The sequence below is a fragment of the Malus sylvestris genome, chromosome 16, assembly GCF_916048215.2.
Source record: "Malus sylvestris chromosome 16, drMalSylv7.2, whole genome shotgun sequence".
Taxonomy (NCBI): domain Eukaryota; kingdom Viridiplantae; phylum Streptophyta; class Magnoliopsida; order Rosales; family Rosaceae; genus Malus; species Malus sylvestris.
The window spans coordinates 24,790,223-24,812,713 of NC_062275.1; the positions used below are offsets into that span (position 1 = coordinate 24,790,223).

The 22,491-nt window shown below is 38.2% G+C and overlaps 2 protein-coding genes across 2 annotated transcripts in view; both read right to left on the minus strand.

Annotated features, from left to right (window-relative positions):
- Positions 1–22,491, minus strand: part of LOC126607927 (uncharacterized) — a 96,690-nt gene that overhangs the window by 34,077 nt on the left and 40,122 nt on the right. The window lies entirely within an intron of this gene.
- Positions 17,336–22,154, minus strand: LOC126607914 (protein trichome birefringence-like 5). Its single transcript, XM_050275628.1, has 5 exons — positions 21,444–22,154; positions 19,498–19,690; positions 18,902–19,095; positions 18,358–18,516; positions 17,336–17,916 (listed from the first exon to the last, which is right to left on the minus strand). Exons 1-5 carry the CDS (start codon positions 22,049–22,051, stop codon positions 17,574–17,576), a joined length of 1,497 nt encoding a protein of 498 aa, XP_050131585.1. The 5' UTR covers positions 22,052–22,154; the 3' UTR covers positions 17,336–17,573.

The following is a 22,491-nucleotide window of genomic DNA, read 5'->3' on the forward strand; positions in this document are numbered from 1 at the left end:
TCAACATTCTCTGTTTGCAAAGGTTCAACTTTGTAGGCAGAGAATCCAAGCATGCACATCAAACACAAATTTTCACCTTCCCTGGAACATAGGCTTTCTATAATTTCTCTCCATCAGAGTTAGAAGAAGAAGAGGATCCAGATGCACCTTCACCACTAACGCCAATTAATCCCTGTGCGACATGATAGGCACTTTGGACAGTAAACTTCCCATGTCATTCATAATGGCAGATCCTACGGTCAGCCATATCCCGTAAACTTAGTGGAATCCCTCTAATTAGCTCCACTTCCTCCGAGGAGAAAAATTCATTCAATAACTGAACGTTCCACTGTTTCAACTCCGCCCAAACTAATCTGTCCACCATGGCATCAACACCCCATTGCACCAGTGGCGGGGTCAAGATCCAGAAACAAGACTCTTTGGGCACCCAGTTATCTTGCCATATTTGAACCTTTTTCACATTACCCACCTGCCACCGAAGTCCCTTTTGAAGCACCGGTCTTGAAATTGTGATACTTCTCCAAACTTATGAACTATTGGAAGTCACCCTCACATCAAGAAAATCAACCGTAGGGAAATAACGAGCTTTGAAGACAGGAATACAAGAGACTCTGGATCCTGAAGAAAACACCATGCTTGCTTAGCCAACAAAGCCTGATTAAATGCATAAAGGTCTCTAAATCCAAGGTCTCCCTCGTGCTTGGGCTTACACAAGTACCTCCAGTTAAGCCAATGTCTTTTCCTTTTACCCGGGTCCCCACTCCACCAAAACTTAGCTATCATCACGTTCAATTCTTCACAAAATGATTTGGGAAGAAGAAAACATTGCATAGAGTACAGAGGTAAAGCCTGAGCCACCGTCTTCACCAATAGCTCACAACCCGTACTACTTAGGAGTCCACCTCGCCAATTTTGTAACTTTTTCCATACCATATCTTTGACACACGCGAAAGTTTCCTTCTTCAACTTCAGAATTAATATTGGCAATCCCAAATATTTATCATGAAATTCCACTATCCTCGTACCGAGACAATCGGCTAGTAACTGCTTGTCGCAACTTGTAAAATTGGGACTGAAAGAAATACAACTTTTCTCAAAATTTACCATTTGACCAGAAGCCATTTCATACAGTCTCAACACCTATTTAATGTTTTGGCACTCACTAAGTGTACCTCGGGCAAAGAGAAAGCTATCACTAGCAAAAAACAGATGGTGGATACTAGGACCCGCCCAGCAAACCTTTATCCCCTGTAAATCTCCATCAAGTTCGGCCTTTGTTAATAATGCCGAGAACCCCTCTGCACACATAACAAACAAATAAGGGGACAACAGATCCCCTTGTCTTATACCTCTTTCAGGATGCATATAACCCACCGGGTTTCCATTCAACTTAAAAGAGTAAGTCACCGTTGTAATACACAACATGACCGTACAGATCCACCTATTCAAAAACCCCATGCGATGCATCATAGCCTCGAGAAACTTCCATTCCACACGATCGTATGCCTTGCTAATGTCTAACTTCAATGCCATAAAACCATGGACTCCTGAGGACCGTTTATGCATATAATGAGCCACTTTAGCAGCTACCAAGTAATTATCAAAAATTAATCGCCCCAGAACAAACACACTTTGAGGAGGAGAAATAACATGTGGAAGGATAAGCTTCAACCTGTTCGTCAGCAGTTTCGCCACTATTTTGTACAAAACATTGCATAAACTAATAGGGCGTAGTTATGACATTAACTTAGCGTCCTTGACTTTAGGGATTAACGTGACATGGGTATAGTTAATTTTCCGTAAGTGACTAGATATGAGCATGGACTGAACCCCATTGCCAAACATCCGTACCTACCACCCCCCAGTGTTTTTGATAGAAACTCGGAGACATACCGTCAGGGCCTGGTGCTTTCGAATGATGCATCTAAAACACAACACTTCTAATATCCTCATCCATGAACGGGCTATCAAGATAGTTATTCATCTCCTCCGTCACCGAAATAGGCAAAATTAGCCACCCCACTTGACCTAAACATCTTTTTGAAGTACAACACCACAACCTCCTCCATTCCATTACAGTCTTCACGCCAACACCCATTATCATCCATTAACCCATATAAACAGTTACGTTTTTGCCTCCTATTAGCTTTCTAATGAAAGTACTTGTTATTACGATCACCAAGTTTAACCCAATTCTTCTTCGACCATTGTCTCCAAAACTGCTCCTTTTGTTCAAGTAATCTATTCAAATTTCCAATAAGCTCATTTTTCTGCTCAATAGATTCTTCTGTGAATGGCTGGCCTAACAAACTCGTAAGCTTGTCCTCGAGTTCCCTAAACTCTCTTGGCCCTGACCTAGCATTGCTACAGGCCCAGTTACTGAGCTTTATTCGTGTCATCTTTATGATTCCACCCATTCTGACCTAGCATATGACAAACTTCCTCATAACGAAATTGCTTTTTACCTTGGATTGGTGTGCGTCACGAGCAATTAAGCAAAACCAGAATATGATCGGACAAAGATTTGTTTAAATGTTGCACCTTAAAATGTAGGAATAAACCCATCCATTCTTGATTACCCAACGCTTAATCCAAACCCACCTTGATTCCACCCTCTTTCGTCGTGAACCACGTAAACTTATTTCCTGAGAAACCAAGGTCAACCAATCGACAATGGTCCACTACATTCTGGAACCCCTCCATTTGCCTATCCTGTTGAATATTGCCCCCTTCCTGCTCGTTGGCTTGGACGTTAAAATCACCAATACATACCCAAGGTGTTGTATCATTGTCAACAAGAGCCTCTAACAACCTCCAAGATTTATATCTATCACAAGTGGCTGGAAATCCATAGAAAGCAGTAAATCTCCAACACATTGTATCCCCCGGAACACCCACATCAAAATCAACATGTTTCCAAGAATAAGATCTTAAACATAAATTTATTTCATTCTTCCATAAAACGTATAAACCTTCTGAATTACCTTTACTATCAACAGTAAAACTACGATCAAAATTCAGCTTTAAACGTAACCGGTCCATGTAACGAGAATTACTTTTTGTCTCACACAAGAACATTACAGTGGGATCTTGACTAGATATTAAACATTGGAATGCATGAACTGCCCAAAAGTTCCCAAGCCCCTGACAGTTCCAACTTAAACAACTTATTGCTGACAGCGGGGTTGACCCCTGTTAACCCCCGCCAATGAACTGGAAAACACCGAGCTATCAATCAACCTTCTCCGATCTCCAGAATGATCTACCCTATCATCATCTTCTCGAGTCCCACGTTTCCCTAATACATGTGCATGTGCAACCTCATGATCCCCTGCACTGGGCTGAGAAGAGGTCGACACAACCCTCTTGACACCTTTTCGTAGTCTCATTTTTCTGGTTCTCTGATGGTGTTCAATAATAGGCATAAGGCTGAAAAGGTTTGATCCTAGCCCTAAATCATCACCAACTGGTACCACTGAACCCTCCCCTCCCCCAAATTTTGCCTAAAAGCTACATCCGCCTCAATAAGCCCACAAGCTGGCTCAGCATAACCGCATCTCCACCCTCGGGCCCATTCAAATTCATCTCATTCTTGTTGATTTCATTCCCTATTCCCACCACCACTTAAGTTGATTAGCCCTGACTAGTCTCCCCATGCATAACTGGCGGTGCATTCAAATCAATTCTAAACAAGGTCAGCCCCACTCTTTCCTAAGCTAACGGGATTTGCTGAGTTGACATAATTGCCATAGCATCTTCCCTCGTTTCCTCCAGGTCAACCTCAACATTCAAATCAGGAATATTAATGTCCCAATTGATTATGGTATCATATGTTTCCACCCCAATAATCTCGCTGTTTGATAGCCCCTCCACAGCCACCACCGGTGTCTCATCTAACTCTCTCTGATCCACCACTACAACTCTATTCATACTCTCCCCATTCACTACATGCAGTGGCGCTGTCATGAACCATCCCTATAAGGCATCTAACTCAAACCTCTTACCTTGTGGCCACCAATAGTTATCACTCAACACATCATTCTGGAACCATCGTCCATACGGCTTTGAAAGGTCATCCTCATTCTTACCTTTGAACTGTAGACACTGTTCCTCTATATGCCGAATAATCCCACAGATAAAACAGGTAATTGAGAGTTTTTCATAGCTCAAATCAATCCCCACCTCCGTACCTTGGAACGACAGCAAAAGACTTCGTCGTAGCGGCTTTATAATATCGATCTTGACCCGAATGCGTAATATACTTCCAAAGATATCACCTTTTAGACTCTGATCAGTGAGAACATGCGCTCCAATATGGTTATCGATGAATTGCCCTATGTGACGAGTCATATACACAAGGGGTAATCCCTTCACTTGAATCTAAAACTCCTGCAAATTCAACGAAATACTCGCGGGATGTGCCAAGTTAACCGCCTTCGCCAACACTAGCAGAGCACCATCGTACAACCATGGCCCTCATTTCTACACTATCAAACGTTCCCGCAAACTATTGAACCCAAATGAGAATAGCCTATCATCTATCTTCACTATCGTAACCCTAGCCTTGGGGCACCACAGATTCAACATTTGGCGTTTGAACCACTTTTTGTTAAACGCCTTGCGTGAGAGCACTCTCTTAACCAGAAACGCCTTATCGGCGTGGAGCAATGCATTATCCTTGTCATCAATTACAACTACTTTTTGCTCTTCCACAGTGAGAGCCAATCTATTTGCAAATTTCATCACCATATCCTCCATTAGTCACTGCACCACTTGCAAACTTGTTCGATAATACCCATGAATTTTCTCCCCTAGATGTCGTGCTAACCTTCGAACCATCCATTCAAACCTAATCCACTCTCCCAGCTGTGATCTCTACAGGTTGTCGAGCACAAACACCAAGAATTATACGGCCAGTGTCATAATTACTAGTCCCTCCGCTCTCTTAGAGAAGGCCTAGAGAAACCTTAGAGAGGAATATTTTAGTATTCAATTAAAGATTTTTTTTATTAAAACTGAATATAAACAATACTTGACAAAAACTGGCTACACGATGTACAATGAACGAGATGTGATTGAAGGATCTCCGGAATCCTCACAAAGAGCATTTGGTGAGGATCCTCCCTCTATAAACACATCAAATTTTTTAATAAAAATCTAAACGCTTCTTGAAAAATCATTTAAAGTGCTTCTTGAAGAAGTAAAGCACTACAAGTTCTCTTTTAGCTTAGAAGTACTTTGAACTTTTTTTGTAACATTATCATTAACATTTTTGTGATCTAAAAGTGATTTTAGTTATTTTTTAAAACACTTTTGAGCTGACTATCTAACATTGTAGTGATGTATATTTTGGATAAAAATCATAAGCTTTCAGTTCAATTTGGGAAAAGAAAAAAAAAACTTACAAGATGAACTCCTTCGGGACAGTGTTTAACTTTTTCATGATATAAGTGATATTTTTTTTTGGAAAATACCCTAAATTGGGACAATTTCTTAATCTTGGGACAAATAAGACAAACTGGCCATGACACACCCCGACTGAAGCAGAGGCATGCTGGCCAACACTCGAAGGTGACGTAACCATAAAGGAAAGTGATGCATAAAAATATGGATAAATTTAAATCGAACTAGGATTTATTTTAGCTAATAAAGTGTGTGCGCAGTAGTGGGAAGAACCTATAACACAAATGTTCATAGCATAGATGACATAGGTAGTGCAGTCGAAACTAGTTAACTACTTAGTACACAACATGAACAGCTCCTACATTTAATTATAGATATGTCAGAACCGTCGAAGATTCCTCATATGCCACAGAGAGTTCGGCTATCTAAGACCTGGAGGGGTGAAAAACAGAAGGGTAAGTGGGCAAAAACAAAGGTTTATAAAACACATTTATTTTGTGAAGACTGGCGCTATTCTCGATCACATACGAGTCGGAGTTGCCTATTGTAACATGTACAACATAATGTCGGATTTGTTTATTGCAACTTGTACGACATGACTGGCACCTACTTGGATCCAAGGCGAGCATGCAGTGCAGATCTGAACATACACATGAAAGACTGGCCCTAACCCTGGGCGAGCACTAACATTGGGTGCAACAATGATGAGCAGACTACATAAATATAAGAATGTCATAATGATTCAATAATTCTAGTCAACATAATAAACTTACCTGCGCATCCCGTAGTATTATTTTAGCGTTTCACAACAGTACAACATTTCTTATAACATTATTTAATCATGGCATAATAGGCATGAATCAATTCAAAAGCATTTGTGGAAACTATCAAACTTTATATCTCATATATATATATATAAACAAAATCCCACTCACTGATACGTGGTCGGATCGTAGCCTCCTTGCCTTGCTTGACCTCATACTTCTTCAGGATAATTTTCTTCTATATGTGAAATAACTAAAATAATTAATTAATTTAACACATACACCAAGAAGCTAGGAAAAACCCCTATAGTTTTCTCAAACGGAGGATTGAATTTACGAAAATGTTCTACTTGACGTCATGGACTTGTATACGTCAAGCACACACCCTCACGCGCTGCCTAGCTTACGGCCACACTCGCGTCCAAGCACAATTCAGAAACTGAAAGACCTAGGGAATATTCTGTTAAATAGTAACAGAACCTAACGGCGTTACCTAACAGCGTCAAAATATTCCGTCAACTTTGACGAAATATTCTCCTTCTTCTCTGGTGACTTCCGTTGTCCACCGCTGCCGTTTGGTTTCGCCAAAAACTAGAAAAAATTTCAAAACTTCATAACTTGCTCATTTCTCAACCATTTTCAACGCACTTTATATGGAATTGAAGCTCTTAAGGAGTAGAATAAGATTGTACCTTTCAAAAGTCCAAAATATGGACGGAAGTGGCAAAAAAAAGCCTCGAAAAGTTTGGACTTATTATCTTCGCCTCGAAACCGTGTGTTTCCACGTCAACTTGACTTCAAACTTAGGCTATTGACTCGAGAGAGTTGCGTGAAGGTTTCCAAACATCCCAAAAGCTTGTAACTTGGCCAAGAACACGTCGGGGAAAACTCGTCCGAGTCGGAGCTTCCGAGTTGGGTGTTCAAAACTCAACCATTTCACAATCGATTTGTACAGTTGGGTTCGTGAGGATGAGAAGAGTGTGATGGTAGAAATTTTAGGCTCGATCCATGGAGTTTGGTGGTTGTTCTTAGTGGTTGCACAGAAGAGAGAGTCTCGGGATAGAGAGAGAGAAGGAGAAGAAGAGAGAGAGAGAAAGAAAGAGAGAATATGAGTTCTGATTGGCTGAGAAGAAAAATCTGATTTGGTGCAATAGTGTGGGAAAGTAATTCATTGTTGGTGGGGAAAAAGGGCACGGGTCCATTTTTTAAAAAAAGAAGGGGATAAGATTTATAGATTTTGTACAGTAAGTTGTACATAAAAAAATTGTCTCCTTATCAATAACAGTGTCTCCCACACTGATAAATTAACACACGCGTGTACCAAATTTTCCCGTTGTTAACGTACTTTAACTGTGCGTAACTTTTTCGTTACAGCTCCGATTTGGGTCTAACTCGCACTCACACATTCGTAAAAATGAGTACTATTTAATTAGGATAACAAGAAAAATAATTTAAGAATTAAATAACTACGTCCACGTCATGTTCCACTTTTTCCAAAAAGGCATAAACGTCAATTTACACACTCGGGGAGAAAGTTACATGAAAAATTAGGGAGTGGTCATCACAGGTCATACACACCATGCACAAAATAGAAATGACTAAAATACTCACATATAACTGGGTTATTTGCTCCAATTTTCTGATTTCTCTTTCTTTACTCTCTCTCTCCCTCCCTCTTTCTCTTCTGTCACTTTCTCCCTCATGTACTCTCTCTCCCAATCTCACTGTGCACACAAGGTGCACTATCATCCCGACCAACACCGTCAAAATTGAAGCCACCATCAATTTCATCTTGACCACACGAGTCTAAAACACATAGCCGTGTCATGCATCTCGTCCCTGATCGTTAGGATCGAAACTCAAGCGGGCCAATAGTTTTCCAGCCATTTTCCGGCAACACGACAAACAACCGAGGCTCGAGACCACCACCACTGGACTCACATTGAGGGTGGGCACAAAGCACAGTCAATAAATGTTGGTGTTTTGTTTGATGAATTTATCAGGATTTGCTCACTATATGTACACGACATGCACATTATATGCTCACAGATCTGAGCCAACCCAAAAATCCAAATGAATTAATACTTAGAAGTTAAATTAGGGTTTGTGTTTCATGTTGGGGCCTATGAGTTGTGGAATAAATTTCAAGTTTTGACATGCTACAAAACTAGGAAGGAACAATTTTTGGTTCAAGTGTCCAATTGCAGAAATTTGTGAATTTTTTTTCCGTAATGTGCATATGGTGTGCATGGCTAACATAAAAAATTCCAACTCCAAAAACCTAGAGCTCAAAGCTCTCTTTTCGAAATCAGAAAAATGATGTCATCACCTGCGACGTCACCACCATATACACTATATGCACACCACATGCACATCCTATGTACATTACATGCACATGATATGCATAGAATTGGAGATCAAGCAACGAGCTGCTTTTCGCATTAATAAGAAACTTTAACGGCAACCTATTGGTATAATGGATATAACTAAAAAATAATTGTTACGTATATAACGTTACAGTGGTAGTTTGAAAAGTCTTGTTACATATATCAATCACCACTTAACCGTGCACTTGGAAAACATAATACTCGTTGCCGTTATTTCATGGACATGCATGATCCTTAACATCCTCTAACCTTTTTCTTAAAAAAAAAAAAAATATTTGTCGAGGCCAACTAGGTTGTGGTCATACTCGCTAAATTCCGGGGCACAATATACGTACCTCATAACTAGTGAATATTCCCGCTTCTCATATTAAGATGTAGCCATGCACACCACATGCACATTACGGAAAAAATTTCCCAAATTTTTGCAATTGGACACTTGAACCGGAAATTGTTCCATCACAGTTTTGTAGCACGTCAAAACTTGAAATTTATTCCACAACCCGTAGGCCCCAACATGAAATACAAACCCTAATTTAACTTCTAAGTATTAATTCATCTGGGTTTTTAGCTTGGCTCATATCTATGAGCATATCATGTGGTGTACATACAGTGGACAAATCCTGAAAAATTCATCAAACAAAACACCAACATTTAATGACTGGGCTTTGTTCCCACCCTCGATGCGAGTCCAATGGTGGTGGTCTCGAGCCCTGATTGTTTTCCGTGTGGCCATAAAATGGCCGAAAAACTTGCTGCCTACTTGAGTTTCACTCCCAACGATCAAGGATAAGATTTGACAAGGTTAGGTGTTTTGGACTCGTGAGGACGAGATGAAATTGGTGGTGGCTTCGATTTGGACGATGTTGGTCAGGATGACAATGCACCGTGTGTGCACAGTGAGAAGGGGAGAGAGAGTGCATGAGGGAGAAAGTGAGAGAAGAGAGAGGGAGGGAGGGAGAGAGAGTAGAGAGAGAAAAATCAGAAATGGGAAAAATAACTCATTCATATACAAGAGCACAACTAAAAGGTAAGTACTTGCACGGTGGTATTGGCTCTTTTGGGAATATTTTTCTTTCCAATCATTCAGGGAAACACAGTAGACAAGTCTCTTTCAAGCAAATCTTCTTTTAATTCTGTTATATATATGGTTAATCCTTTAATTTTCGATAAAATGTGCACTTAAATTGAATGAAAATGATAAATTTTTAAGGAAGTAATATTCCAGCCGATTAATAAGGCGATGATCGATGATAAGGAGAAACATTTTATGTCAGGAAAAGAATTAACAGGATATGTACTTGTCAATCATAATAACTTTCTCTAACTTTAACGTACTCAATTTTGTTGTGGAAAAGTAACGCGCGGTGGATCAATTCAATGCTTACTAAAAGACTTCCTAAACAAACAGTAGCAACATTAAATAGATAATTCTTAATACCTAGTGTATAATAAATCATGAACAACTAATATCAAGAAATACATAAACAGTCCGTGAGTCTTCCCGATCAACTAATATCAAGAGTACTTAACAGTATGTGAGTCTTTTTGATTTTGGAAGAGAACTGCTGTGACGAAACCACTAGCTGATCGCTTGTACAAAAAAATAAAATAAATAAATAACAGTCCATTACAATTCTTTTTATTGAATCTAGTTATGAATTATCCCACTCTAGCAAAAAATTAATGGATGAATTATCACACACTAACATAGCATATATAGATGTTTCTTACACTATGTTTGAATGAGGGAAATAAACTTGGAATTTGGATAAAAGTCAGAATTTATAAATTGACATGCACCAATTCCCTTGTTTGGATTTATAACATAGAAATTTAGAATTTCCGCGTGGAAAAAAACCTTGGAATTTGGGGCCTCCAATTTCCAAGTTTAAATTCCATGTAAATAGGTGTCATTTCCCAATTTCTATGATTGGGAGTTTATAATTAACAAATTCTGTTTTCAATTCCATTGTTCTTTTAAGTTAACCAAACAACAAAATTCAAAAATTCTAGAAAATAAAATCCCTTCATTTTAATTTTCGTCATTTTAAAATTCCTTAGTAATCTTAAATTTCTTCATCCAAACATAGTGTTAATGTCATTAAATACGGTGGAGAAAGTTCGAATGAACCGTTTATTAACAATGTATGGTGGGGTATTTGAGTTTTTCTTATGTATTTGTACACATCAGCTAAATGAAGGATATTAGATTACTTAGTCATTAAGTTTGGACAGCTACTATATCTAAGGTTGGATAAGGTTGTAATTGATGAGTTTTTGGTTCAGTTAATACAATAGCTTCTTTTGCAAGTTTCCTTTCTTTCTCTTTCTCTCTTTCTCTCTTTCTCTCTGCGATTTCCATATTTTCTTACGTTTAAGCTTTTCTGAATGTTTCAATGGTTGAACATGCCATTGTTATGACCGTTGTTTCTCGACCTCAATTCACAGTGGCTTTCTGTCAAAAACAACACCGTTTAGTACTGAGGTGCTTTTATAAAAAGTGGTTATAAAAAAAACTGAACTAAAAAAGGTGTTTAGTAAACACTTTAAAACAGCTTATTTTCACAATTTTTTGTAAAAAAAAAAACTTAAAACGTGAAGCATAAAAAATAAGTTTATTCTTATAGCACAATATAAGCAGTTTTTTTTTTCGAAGCATAGTAATACCAAACTAGCCCTTAGTTAAATATTAGAGCTCGTCGAGATCTTTCCAAAAATACCAAGATGATCTGCCTCACTCTTAGAGTTCTTTTACTTTGATCGATTGAAAGCCTAACAAGATCTAACAAGGCCACATTTGTGCACCTTGTTGATCCCTTGTGCAGTTACATCAATGAATATAGTACTATTCTTGAAAAATAATAAATTAAAAAGCATGTGTATTTTTTTGAGATGAAAGGATGGTACTAGGGGAAGAGGAAGTTCGGCAAAGGATGGTACTAAAATAAAAAACAAAACTGCGAGAGCCCATGAGAAGAGAAAGGAGGAAGGCTAGGAGAACGGGAGAAAGGATGCCACAGGTTCAAAATCGAAACAAGGGGCCATCAGCTATGGAATTTTTAGATCTAGGATTTTGGTATAAAGCCAACCTTTCAGTAAAAAACGGAAGGTCATTTTATTTATAGATGAAACAACATTTCATTAGAAAAATACCATGCAAGACATCTAAAGACATCAAAAACACTGTCTCTTAGTACTACAGTCTAGTGATATTTCTCTTTACTTGTAAGTAAAAAGTCACAGGTTTGACGCTCGTGAATGGCGACAGCAATACCAAATTAGACTATCACATTGTGTAGTTTAGTTCAACTTTTTCATCCCCTTTAGTGTAAATATATCATCATAATTCCAAAAAAAAAAAAGAAAAAAAGAAGAATATCAAAGACACTAAGAAACAAAGCCAAAAAGGAAAACCACCCACATCATAACGTATAAGCAAGACCCAAACTTGACCCGTACAACTCGTAGTAACCAAAAGGGGTGTGATATCCACATATCCCTTTTTACTTCTCTCATATACTTTAAATTTTCAGCCGACGGATCAGATAAATTAAAGAATATCAAATGATAGAAATTAACAAGGGATGTGAGAGAATTAAAAATGGGTGTGTGGATAGCACACCTCTAACCAAAACCCTGATTTAACTCATAACCCTAGGCACTTTGCCACCACAAATTGAAGTTTCGCTGCTATATAATTCATCGCATCTCGCTATAAAGAATATATGGAATAATTGAGGGATTTTGGACTTGAACTTGGTCATAAATGATCCAGTCGCACATAAGAGCAAATAATAGTCTTAATTTGACTTAGTAGGCGAAAAGCACATGAGGTATATCGTAACAGAGTCCTTCAAATATGTGGTGCATCAAAGTACAACGAAAACAAAAGATACTAGAGAGAGAGAATCATGAGTGGACTTGTCATGAAGGGGGAGCACAAAATTAGCGGTGGGAACTCCGATCTAAGCATGGCCAAGTTTTTGAGAAAAGGGTACGACATTCATTAACGATAGGAATACGTACAAACTTTGAGAATAGCGTGTATATAATGGGCCTTGATAAAAACATTGCACGGGATTTCAAACCGAACGAACGGAAAAAAAGAGTGTCCAACACCAAACAAATTAGGAATTACTATCCTCAAAAAGAAGATCCACAATTTCAAGGTTCTTCAAACCAATAAGCATGGCTAAGATTAAATCACTAAAAATGATAACAAACGAGAAGAAAAGAAATAAAGGGTCTAAAATAGCCTATTCTTGAAAACTTAATAACCTTAGAATTTAAAACCATGACACCTTCTTACACATATGTGGGAACAACTATACAACAGCACTTATTTGACCTCAAAAGTGCATATCCAACATCAAACAGCAATAAAACACAAAGGGCACATCATGATATGGCATCAAACATGTTACAAGATAATAATAACATATAATTACTTTGTCATCTCACTTATGACTTACTGTATGTCAACACGAACTTGAAGTCTCCAATGTTACCGTTTAATCACGTAACTCCACCTCTTTTCCATCTGCAAGTCAAGCAGAAAACACATTTCAATTCTCCCAGCCATAATTTTAGAAAATCTCAATTAAATAAAATATATAATACTTAAACCGAAATAAAGAAATTGACAATTTGTAAACCAATTGATTGTTGAGGATGGATAGCTTTTCGAGCTGTTTGTGTGGAGCGCTTTTTTTCCCTTCGACCGAGTTGAAATTCCGGCAAGATTTTTATCGAGACTCATGTATGCACATTAATCTCTTATTTGTACGTATTCTCTTTCAATCAATGAATAACGAACTTTTCTTCTTCAAAAAAAAAAAAATTAACTGAATAACCGTATTGTGTTCAAGGTTTAATTTTTCTTCCCATAAAGAAATCAAATAATTGATGAAAAGTAGGAAAGTTATAGAGCTTGCTATCATGATGAAGATTATAATTGTATGACTGTAGAGATGGCAATTAGCCAAGTAGTTTGGTATATAGAATGGCAGTCTAATTACCAGACTGAATACATAAGGCACATATATACAGCTACTAACCAAAATCACAATTAAGTGAGTTTTATACTACATGACGTAGGGGGTGGCTGCCAAACCTAACTCTGTGCCAATCACCATTTAGTTTTCCATACTTAGGGGCGTTTGATAACCGTTTTCAGTTTTTAGTTTTTTATTTATTTATAATTAAAATCTTGTCTGATAACTACATTTAATTTTCAATTAAAAAAAATAAAAAATCAAAACTGAAAATTCAAGGGAAATTTTATTAAAACTCATTCATCCTCTTTTTACACCCAATTCTAAAAATATTTTATTCAAATTCCTAATTCACCCTTGTATAAAATTGAAAAACAAAAAACAAAATCAAAATGTCTTTTTACACCCACTGTCACTTCCACCTCAAACCCCACCAAAGATTTGCTGGTGATTTTTCAAGGCAACTTCTGCCTAGCCCATTTACCTTTCACAAGCTTTGACATCTAACGCCTTCCATTGGGAGAGGATCCTCTCCAGACCCAAACCCACTGGATCCTCCGGATCCTTCTTCTTTGATCCTCTCCCAGATGGTTCACAACGAGTTAAAGACCATGAAGAACTCAAGTCTCTCTCTTTCTGCTATATGCACACATCATCATCTTCTGTTCTTTAAATGCTGCAGAAAAATCAGGAAAAATTTACCACCATCAAAGTTACTGTTAGTATTCACCACCAGTCCATATGGAAAGATACAAACATGGGAAGCTTGAGAAGAAGCTTGATCACGAAGCCAACTCCGAAGAAGCACGACGCCGACTTGGCCTTCAAAGAAGAAGGATCTGGAGGATCCGGTGGGTTTGGTTCCGGAGAGGTACCCTTGGTCGTGATTCTCCATGTCACCAACTCTGTAACACTCGAAAACTGTGTAGGCCTCGATTTGCTTTCGGCATTTGTCGGTTAAAGGAAGTGATGTCGGTTAAAGGAAGTCAGCAATAAAGAGGAGGAGGAGGAGGAGGAGGAGGAGGAGGAGAATATAGGATGGAAACAGAGAGAATGGAAAAGAGCCTGAAAAGAAAAGACACTGACACAAAAAATTTACCCGCATCAGTGAAGACGCCGGAAAGCAGCGGGCGTTGGTGGGGCTAATATGGGTTCATCTTCTTTCAATATATTCTCCTTCTCTCACATTAATTTAGGGGTAAAGTGGAGAGTTTATTGGCAAAAATATTTAAGATGGGTGTGGAAAGAAGTTTTTAGGGTTTAAATAAAATTTCCCTTTTGAAAACTCAAAGAAGTAGTTTTTAACTTTTGGTTTTCAATTTTCAAAAAAAAAAAAAATGAAAACTGAAAATAGTTACCAAAGAAAATTTCAGTTTTGAAAAAGTAATTCACCCTTCTAATTCCAAACATGTTATTATTTTTTGTCCAAATTATATCTTAATTATCAATTGCCTAATCCAAATGCAGCACTACATGGCGTGTTTGGATGTCGTAAACTTCTGCTTCTTTGCTTTTAGTAACCTATTGCAAAGAAAGGGCGCAAACCCTCGGTATATAAAAGATTTGGTTGTATATTTTTTTCTTGTGGCACAAAAATGTGATACACTACTACATTTAACTGTTCTCGCGATGAAGAAATGTTCGCCGCGCAAGGATGATTTTCGTCCCTTAAACATTCGCAATGAAAGCTTCGTCGCAAAGATGTCATCGCGGAAAGCTTGTGAAAAAATCGTTTGTGCGATGAACGAAATACAGTTTGTCGTGTAAAATTGCTTACGTGACGAAGGACAAATTCATCACATAAAATATTGCGGAGCGAAAACATGTCGTCACGCAGACTAATGGTGATAATATTACATCGTTAGGTAATATTACACGCAAAGAAGACCTTCGTCAAGTAAACATTATCCAACAGAAGTCAATTAATTTTAATGTTATTTAATGATGAACATTTCGTTGTTTAGGAATCTGCGCCACAAATTTTTTTTGTTGCTTTTATTGTTTTTTTTTTTTTGGAGAAACTGGATCCGATGAAGATATTTGTCGTGCAAGGTTTAGAAATTTACCTTTGTAATTTTTTTTATTTTTTATTTTTTATTTTTTAAACTTCCATAACTAAATAAATACTTTGAAAATATTATAATTAAAAACAATAATAAATAAATAAAAATATGTAACTATACTATAAATGCAAATGTATGTATAAGTCAAAATTTTTAATAATATCCAGGAGAAAAAAAAAGCCCAATAAAAAGCTAAGAGGGGTCAACCACTGCATGAGGAGAATTTGGTGAAAGACAGATGTCGGACAACTGAAGGGCCTGTAAGATCAAGAACATCCAACTCCCCTAGGCCGAGAACTATTGCTTCAGGTCAGCCACTTTTTGCTTTAATGCAGTGACCTAGCCCGTGGGCTGCTTGGAAGAATAGACCACTGTGTCCCGATGACAGGAATTTCCCATCCCCTGGTAAACCTTCCCGGCCTAGGACCGAGGGCCTGGTTGAGAGTCTGAGTGAGGATATGAAGACTTGCATCCCCGGCCAGGGTCACATTCTCGATCAGGGTGTCCAAGGGAAGCTGAGAAGTCGCCTCCTGAAGAACAACCTAGCTCATCTCCAACATCGTCGCCTGTAATAATAAGACAAAACATATTAAAAATTGATTGCTAAATTGTCAGACCTTTGCACGACGAATTCGCAAAGTCTGTAGTAAATACTGCGCCTTTAATTGCCAACCCACTCGTTGTGCACAACGCATATTTTATCGCTCAAATCTTTACATCATGAACATTGCGTCACGCAAACCTTGCAGTAAATATTTAGTCTTAAAGGGCTACTAACCATTTCCAGAATGTTTTGCGCGACGAAAACTGTGTCGTGCAAAGGTTTCGCGAGAAAACCTCTGTTGCAAGAGGTTTTGGCGCCATATTTCCCCCTACCCGCGTTTTTTCTCACTCTTTGCACAACGAATAGTTGGTGTCGTCGTGCAAAGCCCTTTTGCCCGACTAATCTATTTGTTGCATAAGGTGTTTAACAATATTTTTTGTCAACACGTTTTTACGCAAAAAAAAAAAAAAAGTATTACTTATGATTTTCAAGGTTTTTCTATAGGGTCAGGGCTCCAATCCAACGTTTTTATTTTGATTGTTTTCATCAGGTTTGATTTGAGGTTGGTGGCTCATATGGAGTTCAAACAACCCGTTGCTTGTAGGCTCTGAGGAGGAGTGAGAGGAAGAAAGTCAGAGAGGCTTGGGGTTTAGGTTTAAGGAAGAGGATGATGAGGGCGACACCATACCAAACTCAAATGACGGTGGTCGGTTTACTCACCACAAAGCGGAGTAATTTTTGTAAGATCAGGAAACGATAGATGGTTGGTCGCTACAAGGCAAAGTAACTTTTGTAATATCAGAAGAGTGTTTCGGATTGAGACTTGTTTGACCCTTCTAAGCTAAAATTCTAACTCTGCTACTGTTTGTTTCAACACAATCATATCGATCTTCCATAAAAAAAAATAACGTGGTTGACTCTTCCATTGATAAACTATGCTGTTTCTCTGTATGATTATATTTGAATCGAACCCATGTCAGGGTCCACGGAGTTGAGTTTTCCTTGAGTTTTAACCAAGTGCGGGGTTTGAAAAATCCGGTACGATACCGACAGCGGGGCCCGCCAAAGAAAGAAGCAAATAGAAGCGGATGCAAAGAAACTTTCATGGGACAGGTATATTGTTAATATATTTTTTTTTCAAAATAACCGATATTATGTACACTAAAAGAAAAATGATGGGTTTAGCCTCACAATAAACTAGCAATAATGTAGATAATATCGTTGAACTGATTCTAGCACAATGAACTAGAGACCAAATGCAAACTAGCCTCACATCGCCTAGGGAATGATACGTGTGATCCCTATACAAATGAACAACCTCCTCTTCTACGACCGTTTAACTGATTCTTGGTCAAGTAAAAGAATGCAGATATTCCATATGTATATAGTAATTACTCTTGTGGTAAATTGAGAAAACCCTATGAAATTTTACTCTTTGAGTTGGTCTGCTGTAAAACCAAAGTGGCATAGATGAGCTCATTCCATGCATCAGGGACCCCAGGAACGCACCAATGGCTGCAGTCTTGCTTCCTTATGGAAACTTTTTTGCCAGCAGTTGCATTCTTGCCATAGATCGATGGATGGCCATCTTTGCGGAAATTGGTCAACCTTGTCACATTCAGCAGCCTCACAGGAATCCGCATATCTTTGATCACTTCATCCACTATCTTCATTTTCAAAGGATAGTTATCAAGTATGGCTCCACTCAAGACTGGTTCTTTTTCACCATTGCATGACCCACCTGAATCCCAATCTCCACCTCTGCTTTCAAGAGTTTGGAATTAATAGAAATTTATCATATACGGGAGTTTCTAGTATGCTCTGGTGTGCCGTACACACAGGATCATAGTAAATTTTCGATCAAACACTTGCCATAATAAATAGAACACCAAAGTAATTGTTCCTTCTCTTAAGTGCTTAAGAATTTGTTCTAGGCGTTTGTTTATCCCAAAATTTGGTTCTGTTTCTCATTATATCAATGTAAAGTGGGAGACCTCCTAAATCAACCACCACTCGAACAAGATCGCAAAAGAATTTAGCCAAAAAACCCCGGATTCATCTTTTATCTTTTTTGTTGGAATTTTGACAAAGCATGTTTTCCAAGACCAGAAAAGCAAATTACATAAAAATACTCTCTCCTAGTTGTCTCGTATGAACTGAAAAAGGACATGAAAGATGAAAGGATTAAGTAGTTGAATATACCTGAAATGGGCAGAAGAGTAGCCACGATAGAAGACCAACTGCTTTGATGGATTAATATTATGATCAATCCAGTTTGCCCATGTCCTCAGAGCTCTTCTATAGGCCTCAGATGCATCAAACTTTGGATAAAGATAATCTCCCTCTTTATAGTAGCTTTTCCTGTGAGAAATAACTGTCATATTACTACAGTGCTCCAGTATCTTTTACAGAAGTAAAAATGGCCTAAAGAAGAGTTTATGCACTGCTCAACCAGACTACGTTTCAATTAGTTGTCATCAATATAAGCTAATCAAGTAATTTTCTTGGTAAGAAATGCATGAACATCATATTACTTTTCAGCATTTCAAATTTTATTTATCCTCGCTGAATTTTAACAGTACTATGGATGATCTTATGTTTTCAACCACCCAAAAAAAATTTAAAAAGGAAGAAACACCCAAAACAAACCAGTGGTGAACACCCCTGAATGAACCAGAAAACTATATTCCGATCTGCAAAACAAATTTCTCAGAATACGAAAAGTAAATATGAGATAAGCATGTACCCTCGAGCAGTTTTTCCATGAGTCCACCAATGGCCAGTGTTAAAGACAAGAATGTCAGCCCTCTTCCAACGTTTAGCAGTCTTGTCAATTTGATCTATTGAAAGTGTTGGATTTGAACTCCCTTGCGCATTAATGCGGACTCCTTCCTTCACCAGGAAATGTGACCTCACAAATTCTACTGTACAGTCATAGTCCTGTCCAAGATCATCAGAAACCCTCACAATCACTAAGGGTACTTATTGATCCATTGACTCCCCAAATCTAAGTTGACCTTAAAACGACTATGATGTAATTCTGCATGCTGAAAAAATAATTATGGAAAATTGGATTTAACTTAGATAATTTCAGCCAGATTTAGCATGCGTTAACTTGCCCACACACACACACACAGATTTGGCATGTTCAATGAAAGTAATTCTACCTTCTAAGTAACATGAATTATACATGTGAACCTATCCAAATGGCTAATGGGGCTCGAAATTATACTAACCAATCAATGCTTGAGAAAGCAACAAGTTATCAAGAAAAAACTTCCTCAAGTGCAAATTATATATGTCCACGAAATGGAAAATTAGGAGCACAAGGATCTAAATTACCTCGAATTTGAAAACAAAGTAGCCTCTTCCCTTAGTTATTTTGTGGCCATGAATCTCACGCATTCTGCTTTTATTATGCAAGCCCTCATGGAGGAGGCAAAGGATTGACTCAAACTGGTTCCGATTCATGGAGTCTCCTACCAGCATCAACTTTTTACCCCGTAGTCTCACCAAGAAGTCTGTTGCATTAAACCTACGAGTGACAGTGAGTGTCAAAACAAAATGTAAGCCCAACAAATTGATAAATAATACAACCAATGTAAAATAAGATGTTAAAATAATGATTCAAATACTGAAACAAATAGATACTAGGAAATCCTTTTCAATAATGTTTCAGTGAGAGCATGCTACAAAAATTACATTGAAATAAGGCTGGAAGTGGAACTAGTGACATTGCACTGAGGCTGGACATAGAACAAGTAGCATAAAACTTGAGGACTATGCAAACCATCAAACTCTCTAAACTCTAAATTTGTAGTCAAAGAGGCAAATGATACTGCAGAATTGAAGGAACCAAACTGAGCAATCATGATATCTCTAGACACCATCTGTAATTCATTTCCCAAAACCATATCTGAAAGTTCAATTTGTAAATATACATCCGTAAACTAGCCATTGCAAAAATATCAGTTTTCAGCCCTAATTTTATGTACTGGTCCAATATTTCCCATGGCAGTTCAAATATATGAATGACTCATCTTTGGCAAGGAGATGTTTCAATCCTTCAAATTCATGCAAGGTTATTAGATGTTCAACATCACTGGCTGTGCAGGGGGGGATCTCCATAAAGGGAAACTTAAAACTATACATTAACTAGCCCCCTTTTTCTTAAAACTATACAGTTAACTAGCCCCTACTAAGATGTTAGTTGACTCCTGAATTCTGATCACCTCCATCGCATCCCTTGTCCCTGCAGTCAAGCCACCAGTTGCCATCCATGGGCATCACCTCTGCAACCAGATCATCACAACTCTTTAAGTTCACCTCTATGTAATAGATCGTTATCATAGATTGGCATCACATCTCTCATCAGATCCTGATCCAGTTCCAATTTCAATTCGTTGCACCATTTCACCATAATCATCATGCTATCCAAGGAATCATGTCCTTGAAGATAGGTTCTAGTTTTGACTACCTCCTATGATCCTATCACGGGTTCAATGATTCCCTTGATTTATCAAATGTGCCTTATTTTTGAGAATTATTTATATATATGTACCTCCAATTACTGAACTCTAGTATAACAGCATAAAATTATCCTTCGTGACATTTACTTAATGAGATTCCAAAATTCATATTTTATCACTGGCCTCAAGCCCTTTCTCATAATGAAGAAGCTGTTAATGACACAGGAATGAGCTGAATTTAGGCAACTTCCTAGGCATGAAGTCGATTTAGGAAAATATGCACATGTTTGGAAGAGTGATTAAACAGAGAGCACAATACCAACGGATGCAATGGTTGTCATGAATCTAGTGATAAGTGATAACCAATAACAAGTGAATGGGAGGTTGCCTTTTGTGCAATCTACAAACGGGGTGTCTAGAAACGCAGAATATCTGAACAAAATTTCTATTTATGACGAGACATCAAGCATCCTTTTCTCAGAAAGGTTGCTTCATGGGATAAAATAAATAAAATTTAGTTTTTCGTGGGAAGCTTCTGTTATCTATGTCTGCGACACAAAAAAAATTCCAGACCTCGTCGATGCAAGCTTTCTCAAGCAAACAAGACGTTTGGCAACCTAAAGGGTCCTAAACTGTAATTGAGCTTGAACTTTAGTCAAATCTATATCCTTGGTAGACATTCAAATTAGATAGTACGGGTTAGTTATTGCAGCTACATGGAAGCCATTACACATATTCTTCCAAAAGAAGATACCTCGGAAGATTACAACCACATTGAACCACAACAGAGGAGACAATAATAAAGCAGAAAAGAGATACCTTGGAAGATCACATCCCTGAGGCTTCCACCGCCATTTGAGATACTCAGAGTCACTCCTTCCATTGCTCTGGCAATCAAAAGCTTCATCGACATAAGGGCAAGAACGCGGTTCGTAAAGCGGATAATGCTCGTCTTTCACCCAAGTCCCCGCATACAAATCACATCCAATTTCACCCATTTTTCCGAATGGGTTCCCATTTCCACTACCTGGGTCTTGCTCAGTTCCGTCATTGGACTCCGTCGGCTCATCAGTTTCTGAATTGGACGAAATGGGTTGGTGGGTTGGTGGCTCCTCTGGTTCTGGGGAGGGGGAATCGGTGCCAGAAGGAGGAGGAGGAGGAGGACAAGGAAGAGGAGGAGAAGGTGGGTCTACAGCTACCTTTAGTGGGGTTGTGGAGTTGAGGAGAGAGAGATTGGAATGGGTAAGCGAGGAAGAAAAAGATGGGATTTTGGGAAGGAGATCTTTGTAGAGAAAAAGAGAAGGCTCGAGAGCTCGTTTGGAGAAGACGAAAATGGCGAAGAGGAAGAGGGTGATGAATAGGAGAGCAGTGAAGGTGTAGCGATTCTTTTGGGTCGTGGAATTGGATGTTGTTGTCGCCACTGCCATTTCAGCATTTGCTATCAAGTGAAGAGTGGAGGCTGTGCAATTGCCGAGAGAGAGAGAGAGAGAGAGAGAGGCAGTGAACTTCCCGATGGGGAAATGGAATGTTTTAATATTGTTTAATCAAATAATAGGGTTGTCTAATGTAAATCTTTCTTTGGTTACCTACTTTTTTTCTTTCTTTTAATTCTTTGTTTGTATTTATACTAGCAAACAATACCCCCGCGCGATGTTGCGGGATTGAAAATCGTATAAAATTTTGTATAGTACTATTTTCATACAAAAGATTTAGTAGATAATCCTATTAAAAATCGTACAAAATCTATAAACAATCAAATTGTGATACATAAGCTTAATATGTGCATACCCCTCTTTACTTTGAACTCCCCTGTATACAACAACAATGAAGTCTTAACTTACAAAAATCAGAGATTAAATTAAATAAA